At 39.5% G+C, this 19551-nt stretch overlaps 2 protein-coding genes across 6 annotated transcripts in view; one reads left to right on the top strand and one right to left on the bottom strand.

Annotated features, from left to right (window-relative positions):
- The first annotated feature begins 927 nt into the window (after positions 1–927).
- Positions 928–18577, top strand: dnajc3a (DnaJ (Hsp40) homolog, subfamily C, member 3a). 2 transcript variants are annotated; one of them, XM_085135710.1, is made up of 12 exons: positions 928–1190; positions 1677–1787; positions 1883–2007; positions 2330–2404; positions 4294–4446; positions 4582–4763; positions 6897–7016; positions 7465–7570; positions 7666–7786; positions 14766–14898; positions 15311–15496; positions 15661–15682. In XM_085135710.1, the coding sequence occupies exons 1-12, from the start codon at positions 1109–1111 to the stop codon at positions 15665–15667; spliced, it is 1401 nt and encodes a 466-aa protein (XP_084991836.1). In that variant the 5' UTR covers positions 928–1108; the 3' UTR covers positions 15668–15682. The 2 variants fall into 2 exon arrangements, with proteins under 2 accessions (XP_084991836.1, XP_084991835.1); XM_085135709.1 differs by lacking the exon at positions 15661–15682 and adding an exon at positions 15808–18577 and having other exon boundaries at positions 929–1190; positions 15311–15459.
- Positions 16654–19551, bottom strand: part of uggt2 (UDP-glucose glycoprotein glucosyltransferase 2) — a 50864-nt gene continuing 47966 nt past the window's right edge. For 3 of the 4 annotated variants that reach the window (XM_085135704.1, XM_085135706.1, XM_085135708.1), the window contains one exon: positions 16654–19426. In XM_085135704.1, coding sequence (XP_084991830.1) covers positions 19401–19426 — 26 coding nt within the window. In that variant the 3' untranslated portion in view covers positions 16654–19400. The remainder of the gene's footprint in view (positions 19427–19551) is intronic. The other variant, XM_085135705.1, reaches the window with a different exon arrangement.

Here is a 19551-nt window from a genome sequence, read left to right on the forward strand (position 1 = left end):
AAGCCTCAACTGTAGACATTTGGCTTGTTCATGTGGGCAGCTGCAAATTTCAGCCAAGCCTTGAAGGTGTTGATTTTGAAGCAGGGGCTTCTTTCCTGGTTGGCTGTCTGTATGTACACTTTTGAGCCTGTGAGGATTAGATAAAATCCTAAATAAATCCATGCTTATCCACCCAACTCTTGTTTTTTAAAGTTATTAATCTTCCCACCCCGGAAAAAAAATCATTAAAAGTCCAAAATTATCATGATGTTCATGCTATATATAATCTTCTGACCACAACTGTGTACAATTGGCATTTAATTAGTAGAATACATTGTACTGCAGTCTGCTGCTAGCCTATTTTACCCAACCCTAATGACAACCATTTTGCACAACTCTGTTTGTCACAGTACCTTAACCCTTTCAGTTCTGGAGGTCTTTGTAGCACTGCCAGGTACTAATTTCCTTTTTTTCTTGTTCCATAAAACGTTGGGTTGCAGGTTAATACTTTTAAGAAACAGTTTAAAAAGTGTCAGTGTTTACACTTTTTTCGTTCTGTCTCTGGCCCAGCCATAAACCAAGGAGAACTTCTGTATTTGTAAATTGTCTTTAGAAGCCAGAGTCTTTCGCTTTTACCATAAAGATTTGACAATTTTATGTTTGGGAAACGTTAAAAAAAAGTTGAAAAATCCACATAATTAACTGCTACAAATAAGAGATGCAAGTAAATAAAGATTTTTTAAAAGATAAAATCTTAATGGCAAAATTACGGTTTCCATTCTAGTTGATATACTTTTTTCATCAAATATAAGGTGACTAGTGTACGTCTATAAGAACCACCGACCAACCCAAGCGCGCACGCACACACGCGCGCACACTGACCCTGTTGTGCTGCCGTGGCTGCTCTCTGTTGAACCAACAGATGTGGGCGGGGTTTTCCATATAATTCAGCCAATCACGATCACCCACGACCGGTCGGTTGCGTATGCTGGTCTACAGTGGCTGGGGAAAAGAGAAGAAATGTAGCCATCCGCCAACACATGGGATTGTAGCGAAATAAGGGGAGAACTGGTTAAAACAGTGACAGCTGAAGTCTGCGGGACGTGTCCAGAGAGAGACAACTTTAACCATGGTTTCCATCGACCATGTGGCTCACAAAATACTGACGTACTTCCCATATGTTCTTGTTTTGATTGATATTAGGTTTCAAGGTAAGACGTTTGCTAGGTGTACTTTACATTTATAGCTAGTGAATGCTACCACTAACTTGAACTCGGGTTAAAGTTCAGACAACTTTATTACATCGGTAATGTCACTGACAACATTAGCTTGTGAAATCGCTAATATTATTAGCTGATGTTAAGCTAGCTAGTCACGGACTGGGTCAATTTTATTACTTAAAGCTAGCTGGTTTGAGCCTAAAGAATAAAAGATGATAGATAAAACTGCTTCTTTGATTATGCTTGCTCGTGAACGTCTTTAAGCTTGTAAGAAACCTAGGTACACGTGAAAGTCTTTACCAATTACTGTGGGGAAAGCTGTTGCCGTTGCTCTTGTTATTGATGTGATTTACATTTTTGGGCGGGTCATTTACAGGAATATTTAAATAAAATCTGATTATTGCATTACTTGAATGAGTAAAAAATATGCTCAGTGTTGTTTTGTTGCACTATGATTTGTTCTATTTGTTTTTTAAGGAGGGAAATGTGGCAAGGATGGGAGTGTGGACAATCACATGGAGATGGGGAAGAAACTTCTTGCTGCTGGCCAGCTAGCTGATGCCCTCTCTCATTTCCATGCAGCTGTGGGTGAGTGTCAGAGACATGCTAACAACACCAAAAGAATGCCTTGGATTTTCCCAAAAGGTTTCGTCTAAAGTGACAGTTTCATTGGCATTTTACAGATAGAGATCCCCAAAACTACATGGCATACTACAGAAGAGCTACAGTGTTTTTAGCAATGGGGAAGTCAAAATCAGCATTGCCTGATTTAAGTAGAGTCATTGAACTCAAACCGGACTTCACATCTGTAAGTTGTTGTCTTTACTGTTTGTCTAATGTGTATTTCTTCAGAAATGTTTTTTAACAGATGGTCACTTAAAATGTAAATTTGACAGAAAATAGAATTTCAAAGCAATACTTCGTGTCATACTGCAGACTAACCTTTAAGGCAGAACTCTGTGATAAATCTATGCAAATAATTAGATAAAGCATGCAAACATCTGGCAACATTATCTTTTTATTTCGGCTGCGGGCCCAGCCGTGCTAGGAAATCAGTCTGTTCTGGAAGCTGTGTTGATAACGCTTTATTTTATATGCAAAACAAATTCTTGATGTGTCTCACTCAACAGGCACGGCTTCAGAGAGGAAATCTTCTTCTGAAGCAGGGAAAGCTGGATGAAGCGGAGAGTGACTTCAAGAAGGTGGTAAGTAAAGCAATACCCCCTTTTAAAGCAAAACTATGCTGGGGCAGACACTTGTGAGAGAAGCAACAGTTCACCAGGAGGTGTCAGTGTTGATCTATAGCCGTAGTAATGTTGCAGTAGTCTTTTTTTCAGAATGATAAATATAAGTACAAAAACGTGTATTCATGGTTGTCTATACAGTGTCCTCCTTGTGGTGGATTTCAAGATAACAGATTAAAAAGCACTGTGAGGGGTGTGTTTGAAGAGATAAATGCCGCTGAATGAAACTTAATTTTCCTTTACAGAACATAGAACATGAGCTAGTATTGTAGTAGTAGTATTATAGTATTGTATAACACTTATAACACTACAGTGAGGAACAACAGTGTGGGATTTTTGGATAATGACAGGGTAAATGCACTTTACAAAACACAAGGTTCTTTGCAGTGAAACACCAGGGAAGTTGAAAGCCTTAAGAGAACAGGGAAGGGGGGTCATGTATATTTGAGTTTACTTACTAGATGTAAATAATGGGGAACGCTCATTTGAGCATTCTCGCATCATTTTAGAGGCTTGAATTTGTAAATGCGTGTCCAATTAGAATCACATACTGCCACCTAAAATCATACAGTAAATGGCCTTGCCATGTCTGTGAATAAGTCTTAGGTTCCAATCAGGTTGTACAATATGAAGAATAATAGGATCAGATGGATGATAGTAAAACATCCATCTTTTTCATATTACACTCGTTTTTATACATGGATATGGTTTGGTTATGAAAAGTCTGACACGGAGCACAGAACTGGTCCCCAGCACAGACACAACAAACCTTTTCTAGCAGAGTATAGAAAGAGTTTACGAGAAGCAAAAAAGAGCCCCCAGGTGCTCAAAACAAACCTTACACTCAAAGGTTAGAACAGGCTTTTCCCTGCAGTGTGCCATGTAATAAAGACAAGTCAAAGTCAAAACACTCGACTGCAGGTACACGACACCCAGCTATAAACACTTCACACAAGTCGAGTTGCCTGAGATTCACAGAATTTACAGAAAATGCACTATTTTGCGATTATATATCATTATCAGGATGAGAAATGTCTTCGGATAAGAGATTTTGGTCATATCGCACAGCCCTAAGTTCCAGGGACTTGGATGAACAGTTCACATGGTGTCACTTTGACCTTAAAGTATGCAGGTCATAGGCGTGTTTTTGGTCACCTGTCCACACTTCCCTGAAACCACCACCAGCAAGCTCTGAACTTCAAGTTGAAGCTTAATGATTAGTCCCATAATCATTCTTATGTTCTTATGTATGCTACACTGAATGATCACAGCCTTGGAATACTTTTAATAGTCTATTTCTGGAATTGCCTAAAGTATGGAAAAGTATTTAATTTTAAGCTGAGATTCATCCTCCATCAAGAGTGCAAAGAGTTCTTTTGCCTCCAGGGGGAAAGATAGGGGGGAAAAATAGACTACATCTGAGCTTCTGCAGTCTATTTTTTTAATTTTTTTTTTGTGGACTTCGTTTTGCTAGTATACTGTTGAGGGAACGGGCCAGAGGTGCAGGCTGTTCTGCTGCTTCAGCAGTCCACAACATTGGCCTGGTGTAATGCGTCACATTTATGCTCTTCCCTTAGCTGAGCTAGCAGGAACCATTTAAAGAGTAGATAGGTCTATTTGTAGGAGTTGTGCCATTAGCTGAGATGGCTCTTGTGAGTATGATGACCTCTGCAACGAGATTCATTATAACGTAATCTGTGCAGGGACTGGCAAGCACTGCACTGATAAGTACTATTTTCAGGAGGCAGAAGATGGCACAGAAATCTCAAATTGGAATCCATCTATGAGAGATGGAATCACATTTTCTTTAGCTACATTAGTACTTAGCGTAATGCCTTGAAATCTTCTAGCTGAAGTCCAACCCCAGCGACAAAGAAGAGAAGGAGGCCCACAGCCAGCTGACAAAATCAGATGAAATTCAGCGCCTGGTGGCTCAGTCACGCCGGAGCTTCGATGACAAGGATTATGTGACAGCTGCTGCACAGCTTGACACCGTCATCGAGGTGAGAGACATTCCTTGCCAGTATTGACTGATTTTCCCACAAACATAGGATTTTCTGCATTATCATCGATACAGAGAGTACAGAGCATTTGCGTATCACCTGAAGTCTGTAAGCGTTATTGTCCGACTGTTGCAGACGTGCATTTGGGATGTGACCTCACGTGAGATGCGAGCAGAGTGTTTCATTCAGATGGGAGAGATGGGGAAAGCTATCAGCGACCTTAAAGCTGCATCCAAGTTAAAGAATGACAATACCCAGGCTTTCTACAAGCTGAGCACCATCTACTATAATCTTGGAGACCATGAGATGTCCCTCAGGTAAGGACTCACTTGCAGACTGTTTTCTTTCTAGAAGCTCCCTGCTGCTGTTCACACTGTGGCAATGCCACAATAAGGCAGCGTGTCACTATGGTTGATACTCTACTAATCACAAAGCTTTTATTCTAAATTTAAAAAAATAGCAGGAACATTTCTGATAATGATTTAATCTTAGTTATTTTTTCTTAAAAAATATATTGGATTTACACTTCATAGGAGTGCAGTATAGTGGGTAGCTCATTCATAGACTGTGCCTCATAAGAATAAAAAAAGGTAAACTGGATTTTAAATTTTGCTATTATCTTAAGAGTTGTCTTTTTGTACAGCCATGCACTTTTGCCCACTCTCTGGAAGTCTAATTTTCACCACTTTCAGTAATATGCATGAGTGAAGTGTGCTAGATTTCCTCCTCTGTGTCAGAAAAGGCAACACTTTAGCTTGAATGTAAGTTTTGAGGAGGAAATGGAGTCAAGAGGTCAAAATAGCTGAGTAGTACTGCAACAGTTCATGTGGCCCAAAACCCCCCCAGAACTTGTGCTTATTTAAGGTGCTGTGAGTGGGCGCACAGTGAAGGCTCTAATGTTGAAGTCGACTGTCTGCAGAAGTTTGCATTCAGTGGTAAAATTGCAAAACAAGAAGTGAACAAAACATAGTGGTACAGAGAGCAGCGTATGGCTTCACAAAGGCATAGCCTTCATGAATTTCAGAACACAACTGAAACTAATATTGAAAATTTTTGTGTAGATACTTTAATATTTTATAAAATAGCATCTTTCTATTCTGATGAACGTCATGACGAATGCATTTCCACCCTCAACATTACAAATGTGTGCATGATGTTGATGTGGACTGCTGTTTCAGTGACTGGCCTTCTCATTGCTATCTCTGTCAACTTTATTATTATTTTCATCATCATCATCATCAGAAAGACTGTAGCCATAGATGACATAAGTAAGTTACTAACAGTGTAGGGACTAATGCGTTATTAAGTAACGCGTTACAGTTACTACGTTATTATTGTGGTAACAAGCACGGTAACTAGTTATTATGCCAAAACCAGGAACACGTTAATTGTTACTGGGATTTAGATAGGCTCGTTATTGGTTACTTCGTGTGGTGGTCACAGAGCTTCCACAGATTCAGTAACATTAGCAAGTGGTGGAGGCCAGCAGGTGGATGAGGGAAAGGGGAGGCAAAAGGAGAGACCCGAAGCGGCCGCCGGTCCGAGTGTCAGGTGAACTGAACTTCAGGTAAGAAGTTATGACCTGCAGTCTCTCTGGGTCAGATATAAACCAAGTTTAGGTGCAGTTTATTTTCGTTATGCTGACTTTTTCGTACTGGGTACTAGCTAGCATGACGGAGTTTCTATACAGCTGGGTGGGTGCTATGAAGTTACTGATGTTGAACTTTATTTTGTTCATAAGGTTAGTTATTAGAGTTGCCAACCGTCCCCTAAAAAACGGAATCGTCTCGTATTCAGAGAAAATATTACGCGTTTTGTATTGAGGTGAAAAGGAACACAGTTTGTCCCGGACTTCAGCTACAATGAAAAAGACACAAAGCTGGAGTTCTTCTGTGTCTTTGATGCACAGTTGCTTCTTCTCCTCTCATTCTCTCCCTCTCCTTTTTCTACTTCAATCATGAAACTGATCAATGATCAGCTGATCGGCTTTTCTCTCTTGTTTGTTTATCGCCCACTTCGCGCCAGAAAGAGGAAACCAGCGGATGTCGCGCTAAACAACAGCAGCACGTTTAAACTTGATCAGCTGTTGTTAGAATTTATTTAAAATTAATTTCTAGTATCAGCTGATGTTTGCTGGAGCCACAGCTGTAAAGCAACACATTAAAAAGAGAATTCTGAATAAAACCAAAGTTATTTTCCCTAGTAACTAGTTACTTTGAAAGTAACGAGTAACTTGAAGTAACTGAGTTACTTTTGATAGAAGTAACTAGTAATGTAACTACGTTACTAATTTAAAGTAACTTACTCAACACTGGTTACTAATGATCATGCATTTGTACATTAGGGTTTATTTACTGTAAATCTGGTGTGTTATTGTCATTCTGTTCATGTCGTCACCATTGAAAGTTGGCCTTTTCAGCCTCACCTTTCCTCTGTCCTATAATCTCCAGTGAGGTGCGTGAGTGCTTGAAGTTGGATCCTGATAACAAGCAGTGTTACAGCCATTACAAGCAAGTGAAGAAGCTCAACAAACAGATCCAAGCTGCTGAGGAATACATCCAAGAACAAAGGTGTGTTTGTATGTTCATGAAAACATTTTTATGAGCACGAGTTTAAATTGAATCCTCAGGAATAATGTCATTGGTTTAAGTGGTAAGAGTAAAGTGGTACGGCTAACAGCATATCATTGAGTGTCCTCACAAAGATAGAAATGTGTCAGGAAAGTCTTCATCTCTGTAAATATAAAATATTATCCCATCTGAATACCGGGGATTGCATCAGCTGTACAATGACGGCTCTCTTATCCTCAGGCTCCCCCACTTCTCTGGTTTTACAAAGAGGCGTGCAAATCCCATCTTAACGTGAATGGATGTCACATCATGTTTGACATATATAAGGTTTCATATTTACAAGACTTAAAAGAGAAATTAACGATGGTGTGGTGTTTGTGGGTGCAGTGATCCATGTTGCAATCCCCTGTTTTGCCAGCGTCACATAATCGCCTCCCGCTTCCTTTAGGTATGAAGACGCAGTGAGCAAGTACGAGGCGGTGATAACGACCGAGCCCAATGTGCAACATTTCTTGCTTCTTGCCAAGGAGCGAATCTGCCATGCGCTAACACAGGTAAGCCCCTTTACTGCTGCTAAAGGATGTATTAGGCTGCTGCGCTTTTATTAAAAGATCTATCCAAGCTTCGTTTTTTTCTTTGTTATGACCAGGCCCAGCAGGCTAGCAGAGCAATCTCAGTCTGTAGCGAAGTCCTAAAGTCCAATCCTGCGAATGTTAACGTGCTGAAGGACAGAGCTGAGGCCTATCTCCAAGATGAACAGTATGAGGAAGGTAAGTCCGACATATGTAGCTGCAAAGTCCTTCAAGATCGAGGGTGGGCAACATTTTATCAGCTGGCTGGACTGACTTGGGCACAATAAGCAAACAGGAACACATCAGCTGAATAGAATCCCTGCATCAGTGAATAAAAACACAATAGTACAAATATATATGCACTTTATAAAGTCATAGATTATAATTGTCACTCACTTGCACTTCACCAAATGAAGAAATTTTAGATTAATATTTACCATTTATATTCATATGTAATGTTTCCCATGCATTGACGTCACAATAGTTGGCTATAGTTTTAGACTTTCATTTTCCAAAGTCTGATACAAAAAGAAATTGATTTATTAGTGGCCAGTTCCCTTGCTCTTATTTTGAAAGTTCAGTTCCTGCTAACCGGATAGCATAAGGAGGTCTCACCACTCAGCAAGCACCTTGGTAATGCTTGTGTACAGTTACTCGCACACTTGAGCCACATTCTCTTTATCTCGGAAATCGGAGGTCATCGGCAAAAGAAGTGGTGTTTTGTCAGATACCTGAAAAGTTGAACACAATGCTTGTTTATTGGTGCTTAAAAATGCTGCAGTGTTATTAGCTCTCTCTATGGATTGTTTAGAGAGTCATAAATGCACAACAGCAGCAGCGTAGATTACAAGTTTTAGTAGCCGTTTATTGCTGCTGATGTCTTTGTAGCACTAGTTGCCTTGTGGGTTCTCCTCAGTAAGCAGAGTGAGGAGAAACTTGAATTGCTCACATACACACAGTTCGTTATTGTAATTAGTACAGGGGGGAAAATGCTTGCTTAGCTGAGTTGCCCTACTTCAGAACGCCGTCTGCCTCTCGTACTCGGCCACTGTGCAGCCGCTTGCTGTGCTCCACGGCGCACACTCTCCTCTGACTCCACTCCTCCTATACAGGGAGAGAGGTTAATTAGCAGATGCATGCAGGTGTACCACTCTCTCCCAGCTGGCACGGCTCCCTAAACACTTCTTTCTACAGCTGATCCAGCAAAACAAACCCCACCGACAAAGTCTGGCGCGTTACTTTTGATAGAAGTAACTAGTAATGTAACTAAGTTACTAATTTAAAGTAACTTACCCAACACTGGTTACTAATGATCATGCATTTGTACATTAGGGTTTATTTACTGTAAATTTGGTGTGTTATTGTCATTCTGTTCATGTCGTCACCATTGAAAGTTGGCCTTTTCAGCCTCACCTTTCCTCTGTCCTATAATCTCCAGTGAGGTGCGTGAGTGCTTGAAGTTGGATCCTGATAACAAGCAGTGTTACAGACATTACAAGCCATTACCGACAAAGTCTTGCATTGCAAAGTCTTGCATTGCAAAGTCAACTTTTCTAATGGGAAATCCAACTTTAGGAGGCATTCCAGCGAAAGGTTTCCCACTCAAAATGGAGCGTGGCATTATTTTGAAGCTTGTGTGCAGATGGCCTGTCCGTCTTCAGTTCAGTTTGGATGTTTGTTTTATGTCTGTCCTGCTTTTGAGCGTACTCAGCAATGTTTCGATGGAATTTCTTTACATTTGGCAAAAACAATCAAAGATTAAGTCATCAGAATCTAGAGGTTAAAGGTCAGGGATACTGAGTTCACAAAATGCCTTTTTTGGCACACACAGGCTGTGTCCCAATTCAGGGTCTGCACGCTTGAAGTACGCGCACTACGTACGGTGCGTACTATAAGTACGAGAAGTGAGGAAGTGAGAGGCTTGTGAAATGGGACGGTCTAGCCTTCGTCGCGCTGTTCAGGTTGCCTAGCAACCATGATACTAACCGCGAGAAACGCGAGATTATGTGACATAAATGAAGGAGAAAAAAAATGTTTTGTTGGTCATTCATTTTTGTCATGACATCACTTTGATTAGTTGAGTATCTGAGGCTGAGACCACAGGACTGTAAAAGATGATTGTTGGGCTTCATTTCTGTATTGAACAGTTATTTCAAGATTAGTTAGTAAATAACAATTAGCTAATGTTGTTCATGAGACTAAAGTCATCTCACTGTGGTAATGTAAATATATCATGGCCAATATTATAGTATTGTCAGATTATTATGAGAGAGAGAGAGAGAGAGAGAGAGACTAATGTTACATAACTTTGCCGACATGTGGCCAACAGCAATATTTTAATGTTCTTCGTTATTAAACATTCGCACATAAATTATTGACATCATGTTCAGTACTTACGTTTGACAGTTCACTCTTCAGCCGCTCCCTTCTGCCGTATTTTGTGGCAAAATTATCCACACCCACCACCGCGCTATGAATTGTGGGATATATGGGACCACGAAGCGTGCACCGGACCACGCTTGATATTTGGGGAAATCGACGGCGCATTTGGAGTATGCATTTGAAGTACACTTCGAATTGGGACAGCCGTCGTCGCGTGGCGGTGACGTAATCGCACTTAAAATGCGTACTTCAAGCGTGCAGACCCTGAATTGGGACACAGCAACAGACTATCATAAGACTGTCACGTTAATCTACAAGGATAACATGGTGAACTGTAAACTGGTCAAAAGTCACCTTCACTGAGTCTCGACAGACGTGTGCAAACTGCAACTTTACTTTACATCTGCAAAGTGGTAATTACAGATCAGCTTCACAAAAGCTGTTACACTTCCAATCTTGGAGCCTGCAGCGCTGTAGATGCTGGAATTCAATTGAAGTTTTGTGATGAGAACACAGCGATTGAAGTCTTACTGACTTTATTGGGTACAACCTGAAACTCAAATGCCATTCAGCATAGCAGCTCTGCCTCATAATGAAGCTTATAATGACCAACTGAACTACATGTTTGCTGCTGAGTCTGAAGTTATTTGTTTTATACCTTAGAAATTTTTTCTCACTTTAAATTTAAGAACGGAGCAGGAAAAATGTTTGAAACACACGTTAATGTATTTCAGAGGAACTTATGAAAACTACAACCTCAAATGTTAAATTAACACCTCTATAACTGTTGATTATGAAATTTTAAAGTGGGTGAGGTCTGGACTTTGAATGGGCCATATTTCTATGCTTGTTTGGTTCTTTTCTAGTTGTGATGAACTTTAACATTTAACATGCTGAGGCCTGTATAGTCTGAGATGGCGCTCTTGGGGTGTTTTGCAGTATTTTTGAGTGTTGCACAGTCTGACCTTGAGGTGAATTGGCTGGGATGTTCACTCGTAGGAAGATTGGCAGCTGTCTCGAATGTTTTCCACTTGTGAATAATCTTTCTCACTGCAGAATGGTGCACTTACCATTACCCTCCTCAGATTGATGGGCAACAACGGTTGCTTGTCTAAGATCACTGATGATGTCTTCCCTCCTTGGCATTGTGTTGGCGCACACACAAGAATGCTCCAGACCGGGAGACTGCCAACACTCCTTCTTTTATGGAGGCGTTCACATTTGTTGCAGATCAGTTAATCGAGTGCATTTGATTATCAGCTCCTGACTGCTGTTTAACCTGTGAGTTTGTCTGAAAGCGGTACAGGTGTGCTTTTTGCACTTGACTGTAATTACCCAAACTCTTGTGCACTACCTGTAACTGTTGTCATGCTAGGAGCCCAACACAAGGGGTCCTTGTAACACAACACAGTATGCAGAGTGAGACAAAGTTAGGCGTCAGTGAAACCTCATTTAAGCAGCTTCCTTCAGATCTCATACCTGTACATAGAAACGTATGTAGAGTACATCCTGCAAATTAATTTTTGCATGTAAACCAAAAATATTGTTTTTCAGACAGAAGAGAGAGATTCTAACATCTAATTACTTTCTGCCTCATTCGATACAATCTGTCTGTTAATTACCAAATGCCTTCTATTTTTGAATTTAAATAAGCACAGTGCAGGTTACATGTGTGGCTAAATATGAGAATTTTCATTTTGAATTTGGTTGAAGCATACAGCTAACAGATCTCAAGCCAGAAAAAAGACAAACGTCACCAACCCTGAGAGCACCTTATTACATACAGCATGATTAGAATTAAATGTGGAGCCGAGTGTTGGAGGTAAATATAACCTGCGAGATGTAGACCTGCCCAGCACTGCTGGCAGAGCAAGTGTGCAAAATTACTTGTTTTTCAAACATGAAGCTTCAATGGCAGTGGCAGAAAGTGCACGCACACACACACTCAGCTCTTACTATCCTTAACGCTTTACTGACAGAAGGAGGTGGGATTAGGCTGAAACAACAGTCTCCCCATCTCTTGTCAAATTGCAGAAATGATGGCAGATGGTGAAATCTGCAGGAATAGTCTCCCACTAATCATTTTACCTGTCACCTGATGTTCAGCTACTGCTGTGCAACAGACCAGTGCATATTTTTTTTTATCAAAATCCCTGCCTACACTTTGTGTATCTGTCAATTAAATTTAAAATGTAATGAAAACCATCACACCCATCTCAACATGTTTGTATACAGACTGATATTGTAATAGCCAAACCTTTGGTGCTGTTACACTCGAGCTGGTTAGTGTTAGCTTGAAGGTATATTAAATAAGGTATATTAAATAATGACAAACAGTGTAACCAGTGACTATATTAAGCAGCTCAAATGTACAGACACATTTTGAATGTTTGGACAATTGTTAGAGGGTGAGGACTTAAAGCAATACTTGAAGCATTATGCAGAAGCAGATGATATAATTTTGAAACATATTGGCTTTATGAGTACACGATTAGTTGAGACAATGCAAATTTCTTGGTCTCTGCAGCATTTGAAGATCAAATGATTCATGTACTGGGCTGTGGTGCAGCCCCTCTGTTTAAATTCTATGAAATTAGCTATTTTAGCTCCTCTCCATTTAAGGTAATTTTTTTTTCTAAATCTGATTGGCTTACCTTTACAAACAGAAGGTTTGAACAGCAGGTGGGTGAAACTGCTCACAGCTAGAGCCCTGTGTCTGAGCTCCTGTGTGCTTCTGTGTTCATTGTGGCAAGTGATAAAAATACCAAATTGGCACAGACAGTTGAAGAAACATCAGGAGCACTTTGCTGTTGGAGAGCAAAATGTTGCAACTCTCGCTTTAGTAGATTTTTAGTGATGGAGAATGATGCATTTGTAAAATCGCTGGGTAAATTGTGTTTCTGCTCTGCAGTATTAAATATTAGTTGTATCTCAGCTTTAAACTCAGATGTTAGAAACAAAGGTCAACATGTGCATAAAGAAAATGTTAGCTACAAAAAAAATAAAGATAAATTAAACCTCTGTGCTTAAATTAGACTGTATAACTGGCAACACCCATATCATTATATCTATATAGATATCTCTCTCTCTCTCTCTCTCTCTCGATAGATATAGATATCTATAGAGATATCTATAGAGATATCTATAGATAGATAGATATAGATATCTATAGAGATATCTATAGATAGATAGATAGATATAGATATCTATAGAGATATCTATAGATATATAGATATCTATAGAGATATCTATAGATAGATAGATATAGATATCTATAGAGATATCTATAGATAGATAGATATAGATATCTATAGAGATATCTATAGATATCTCTATAGATAGATAGATAGATATAGATATCTCTATATCTATAGAGATATCTATAGATAGATAGATAGATAGATATAGATATCTCTATATCTCTAAAAAATTATTCTTCTCAATCACCCCAGCGGGTGATGCTGGCTGGACTAAGTTTGCATGTGTTGTTGGATTGGATTTTTGGATTTTTACCTGTTAGAAAACACGGGTGTTAATTCACCACAGAGGGTAAACAAGCCTCAAAGCAGCCAAACGTGTGCACACAAACAGCCTTAATATGAAAGTTTATTCAAGGACACTAGTGACGTAATATCACAAAGTGGATTTTTGTGGATCCCATGCTTCACTACTGATAACAATCATTTGTTACATTTCTTTAAGCGTCTGCTGTGAATTTAAGCTATTTTAATGTAATTGCCACTACCATGGTTCTTCGGTTTCAGATACACGGCAACCATTGCTCTGACAGCTGGATAATTTCTGAAATTTTAATTGCCATACCTTGTGTAGGTATTTTTATTTATTTAAAAATGTGTCTGTACTAAAGGAATCAATTCTCCAGCAAGTAAGGTGTGTTTAAATCCGCGCAGGTGATGCCGCTCTTCACCGTTCAGAGAGTAACTCGTTCTCTCTGAGAAGTCTGTCTTCATTTGTAGAGGTCTTTGTCACGTGACACTGATTTTACAGAAATTTGTGACAAGATAGCATCGACAGCTTGAGCAGGAGACATCATAGATTCAAAGCATATTCAGTTTTAGCTATATAGTGGTAAATTACAACAACTGTCAGCTCAATACACTTTATATTGTAAGGTAAAACCCGACAATAAAGAGAAAACCCCAGCAATCAAACAACACCCTATGAGCAACCACTGGGGACAGCGGGAAGAAAAAAAGTAATGTACAAAATTTTCTTACATTAAGAAACCCCCAAAATCAGGCTCAGGGAGGGAACGTCTGCCACGACTGGATGGGGGTGATGAGAGGAAGACAGGATAAAAGACATGGACGATTAAATGGAGAGTGGTGTATAAACACCATATAGTGAGTAAAGAAGAAAAACTCACTGCATCATGGGAAGCCCCCAGAAGCCTTGGCTTATTAGTCTAAACTAAGTCTTTCACGCAGCAGCTGATCCCCTAAAGCAGGGTTACTTAAAACAAAGCAGAAGATGGGGATAAGGTGGAACTGATTAAGTGTTTAAGTCAAAACTGAGCAGCACAATGCCAGCATCCATATCATCTGCATATTAACCCATATTTAGCCACAAAGTTTCTTGTATTTGAATGAATGAACTCTTACATAAGGGCAGGGGAGGAGCAGGAAGCTGGATATACTGTAGATTGGTGTTAGAGCAGTTAAATCAAAGATGTTTTTTTTTTTTTCCAGTTAAGGTATTGTTTACATCACATTATTAGTTTTCAGTGAATAAATAATACTAATTTCATTGTACTCCTTTTTTTTGTCCTCTTCAGCTGTTAAAGATTACGACACTGCTGCAAAACACAGCGAGGGGGACCGTCACATCAAAGAAGGTCTGGAAAGAGCACAGCGGCTACTCAAACAGTCTCAGAAGAGGGATTATTATAAGATCCTTGGAGTGAAGAGGTGGGAATCGGTCAATGGATTTGGGAATTTTTGCAGATCAAGTTCAGCAAGAAAATGTAACACATTATTGCCAATCAGTTGGGGGAGAATTTAATCTTGAAAAGTAGTTTTCTTATGAAAGACCGCTGGTTTGCTTTAAAGTTGCTTTTTTTTAATCAGGCCAAAACATCACTGCTCTTGAATATTTTATTATTGATGCCTTTTGAACATTTTTGAGTTTAAAAGGTCTACTGATAATCTAAGATGGAATACAAATTTACAGCCATGGAGGCATTTGTATTACACTGGTGCTAGAAAACTAACTCTGACACTTGGATAAGTATTTTTAGGTCTGGCTTATGTCAAAATGAGAAAAGAAAAGCTGTTCTTATCTTTGACAAATGTGCTAATAATGCTGTCCCCGTGGTCACAGAACTGCCCAGAAAAAGGAGATTATCAGAGCCTACAGGAAACTGGCACAACAGTGGCACCCGGACAACTTCCAGGATCCAGAGGAAAAGAAGAAGGCAGAGAAGAAGTTCATAGACATCGCTCAGGCTAAGGAGGTTCTCACTGATCCAGGTAGAGTGTGTGTGTGTGTGTGTGTGTGTGTGTGTGTGTGTGTGTGTGTGTGTGTGTGTGTGTGTGTGTGTGTGTGTGTGTGTGTGTGTGTGTGTGTGTGTGTGTGTGTGTGTGTGTGTGTGTGTGTGTGTGTGTGTGTGTGTGTGTGTGTGTGTGTGTGTGTGTGTGTGTGTGTGTGTGTGTGTGTGTGTGTGTTGAAAGTTGTTAGCCTAAATCACTTCAAGAGTTGCTGTACTGTTTACCATTACCCTTTAGATTGTTCTCTACAGCTCTAACACTAATGGTTTTAGAAAAAGAGACATTGATTTCTAATTCAAGTGTGTGACAAGAATCTTCACGTTTTCCTAGAGATGAGAACCAAGTTTGACCACGGAGAAGACCCCATGGATCCAGAGAGCCAGCAGGGGCACCATCATCATCACTTTCACGGCGGTTTCCACGGCTTTCAGGGTTTCAATCCGTTTGGCTCCGGGCCCTTTAACTTCAAATTCAACTTCAACTGAGGCGGCTTACTCTTCAGCACAGCTGGAGTGAATATTTGTACTTTCCTCCCTATTTAAAAGGGAGATCACTGGCATAAAAAGACTGTTCACAAGTATCATAAAAATGTGGAGCATAAGGTGACTTGATTCAGTGAGTCTAATTAATTAAAAATGCATCTTTGCTGTGGAAATCAAAACTTTGGGGGAAAGGTCTCCTACTCTGCTAACAAATATCAGACTTGTGTGAAGTGGCTTTTATCTGTCAGATCTTACTCTTGTATCCTCTCCACAAATTGTACAATCACTTCACATCCATTCGTAGGAATGTATTTGTACAGAGGTACAGTATTATTTTTGTATGAATGGAGGGTTTTTTGAACTGTAAATAAAGAGCTATTTATGTACATTAAATTGAATCAAGAGCATTTTTTAACCGACATCGACAGAGACTAAAGGGTAATAATTGTGACTCCTGAAATTCACGCTGAAAGGATATATATTGAAGAACAGACCAAGAAAATCTCCTCAAATACATCTTTTGGACCATGAATCATTAACTGACCTCAGTGGTGAGCACAACTCGCAAACAATTTTTGCAATGACGTTTTGTAGCAAAGGTTTATTCTTGATCCACCAAACAGTAATATAAACAGTTTAGTTTGACACAGCACAGTGAAAGATGGGTGCCCTGAGAGCAGCCTTCCTGCGCCCATTTTCTTTAATGTTCACTTTTAAGACAGAAAAATCTGCCGTTTGCTTCAGTCCAGCAGCAACACTGATCTTGGGACAGTTGATTCCTGAGACAAAACTGGTTCATTGTGGAATTGAAACAAAAAACACAAAGAAAAACTGTAGAAGTACAGTGAAGTTGATAACTCATAACATGTAAACATATTCTAATAATGTAAAATCCCCTACCATCCATAAACCGTGACCTTAAGTGTGCAAATGAGGAGTTTTTCATCCGTAATATTAAAGTCTCGCCTGAGGGATGTACCACAAAGCAAGATGAATGCACTAGAACAATGATGACACTAAAGACGGGAGATTTCAATGTCACCAAGGTGGCTCTCTACTTGCAATGCACTCCTTACATGCTCACAGTTTTGACAGTTCTGAATGACAAGCTGCTGTAAAGACTGCCATGTTTTCATAAGTTTTTAAAGAATGACGTAGACGCTCGCTGTGGGATAAATATCCTTACGAATGGTTCTGATTTGCTGCCAAGTCAGTTTTATACTGTTGGTATTGCAGTTATTTGATTATTGGTTGACTATCACATCTTTTAAAACTGGCATATAAAAAAAAAAGTTTCCAGGCTTTTGAGCCAATATTACAAATGTAACCTATTTTCAATTTAATAACTATTTTACTGGCTAAGGAAGTATTTATTTACCTTCACTGAAGAGTAGCAGTGCTCTGCCTTCAAAATCATGAAAGAACACGACTACCACAAATTTACCAGAAATAAACTGCATATTGATTATGCAGGATGGCCCTTTTCAGAATTCTATACATCCTATTAACTGATTAATGTTTACATCAGTTTAATGGTGCAGCTGGAGATAAAGATTACTGTAATGACTTTATTTAATTGCAGGCTACCTTAATTCATTCAATAAAAGATAATTTATTGATTTATTTGCAAATTAATGTGTACTCAAGCTTGAAAATGTAGAGAAGAGCATTTGCAGTAGAAATAAAAAGCAGCCAACCCCTGTCTTTGGAGAACACCCCGATCTTGGCTGAAGTGAGTTGGTCCACTTAAGTGTGGGCCCGGGCCTGAAGCCTAAGTAAAAGGGCCTGGGCTAACAAATAACATTTACAACCACTGTCATCACACTCTGATTATATCTGATTCAGGCTTTAGCTTTTATGGTGAGCTAATGCAAAGAAAAAGCCTTGCGATGTTAAACTTGCTTCACAGTACACCCCTCCTGGCTGCTGAACTAAAGTCATATGTTACACCACACTCTTTTTTTTCCTGCCTGGCTCTCAGTTGTCTCACAGCGTGTGCACGGGACACGAAGATGGCAGCAATTGTACTGCTCTGCTTTTACATTTATTTTTAAGCTAAATGTTTTTCTTCACCTCTCCAGGTTGAATGTGGGCTTTTACTCAAACACTGAGATATAACTTAAGAAACAAGTTAATACTTTACCATCTAACGAGGGAATACTTTTTCATCACGTGGTTAAAAAAGAATTTTTGGAGTCGAGAGAAAACATCAAAAGAACAATTAGTGATTTTAAACAACTAGAGTTTCTTTTTTTGACATTACACGTTACCTTAAATCATAGAAAAGAAAAAAACAATGGTTTGCACCATAGAGGTGAATGCATGGCTACACCTGAGGGGACAGAACTGATGACAGAGCTACATGTGCTTGGGACAAAGACTACACCTTCACCCACCTACTATCCATGTCGCAGTCTTTGAAATACAAGAGCAGCATAGTTTGTATATTGATATTCGATGTTTGGTACGGTTAAAAAAATTATTTTATCCCCCAAAATAATGTAAAAATAACGCCAATAGCTGAAGATACAGCCCCTGTCTTTGGACAAGCAGCTGACCAAGATAAAATTTGTAACTTAAAGCCTGGGCAGATAACTTTTCTGGTATCCAGAAAAACCTTTCAGTGTGTTGTCATTTCTGTGGTCTGAGAGGGAACTGGACTGGAAAATCTAGGCGGGGACAAAAGCCTGTGGCCAATTACAGGTCTTTTTGGGCCAGGTAATAAAAGTAATATAATATAATGAAGGATAATTCTTCCTTCAGAACATGCTGTATATCATTGGGTGGCAAAAATAGGAGAGGGGACTGCTGCAGGAGAAGCGTTGTTTCCTAAATGTCTGCCGAGGGGAGCTTTACATTTCAGGTGTGTAGATGCAAAGACGTTTAACACTTTTGTTTTTTTATGTAACAACTTGAAAAGCAATTTTTAAAAACTTTCATTTGGCAATTCAGTCATAATGTTTTCATAATTATAAATGAAGAAGATGATAGTAGCTTTTAAAATTTCCAAAGAAAGGTTAAATTAGATTCGTAGAAATGTGCCTTTGGTAATTGAATTCTTTGCTCACATTATCAGTGCAATAAATGCCCACTGTTTGTCCTTCAACACATACCTAATAAAGCCCCTTACTGGCCTCACGCTTTTACTCTCTGTTTTAGCTTCATTTTTCAGGAACCACTTACTTAACAAGATATGTCTGTAGTGCTCAGCACACCACGAGTTCACGGCTGGCAGTTAACAATTACACCACTTGTTGATTCTCTAAGATGTACCGAGTGCAGAAGCAGGTATGGCATCTGAAAATATCACATCGTCCTCCAGCTGGAGATGTAACACTCCATGGCTATGTTTAGATGGAACTGTCTGTCTTCAAGCTTCACAGGTGGCCTGTGTGCAAAAGGTGCCTGCCTCCTTCCTCTTCAGCGTGGTGCTGGCAGACACTAAAGTTCATCACGGTGGTTGTCTGCTGTGAAGAGTGTGGAGGGGAGAAAGTTGGAAAGAAATGCAGAGAATGATCACAGTGGTGAGAGAAGGGGTAAGAATAACCATGCAGAAGAGCAGAAAGACTTTGTAGCCCTATAAATATATCAT

The sequence above is a fragment of the Neolamprologus multifasciatus genome, chromosome 16 (assembly GCF_963576455.1).
Source record: "Neolamprologus multifasciatus chromosome 16, fNeoMul1.2, whole genome shotgun sequence".
Classification (NCBI taxonomy): domain Eukaryota; kingdom Metazoa; phylum Chordata; class Actinopteri; order Cichliformes; family Cichlidae; genus Neolamprologus; species Neolamprologus multifasciatus.

Excerpts from the sequence above, each read along its gene's own strand:
- dnajc3a (XM_085135709.1), top strand. The coding sequence starts at position 1,109 with ATGGTTTCCATCGACCATGTGGCTCACAAAATACTGACGTACTTCCCA. Across the intron at positions 1,191-1,676 it reads GATTGATATTAGGTTTCAAG|GAGGGAAATGTGGCAAGGAT; the intron begins GTAAGACGTTTG and ends TTGTTTTTTAAG. Across the intron at positions 15,460-15,807 it reads GGAGGTTCTCACTGATCCAG|AGATGAGAACCAAGTTTGAC; the intron begins GTAGAGTGTGTG and ends ACGTTTTCCTAG.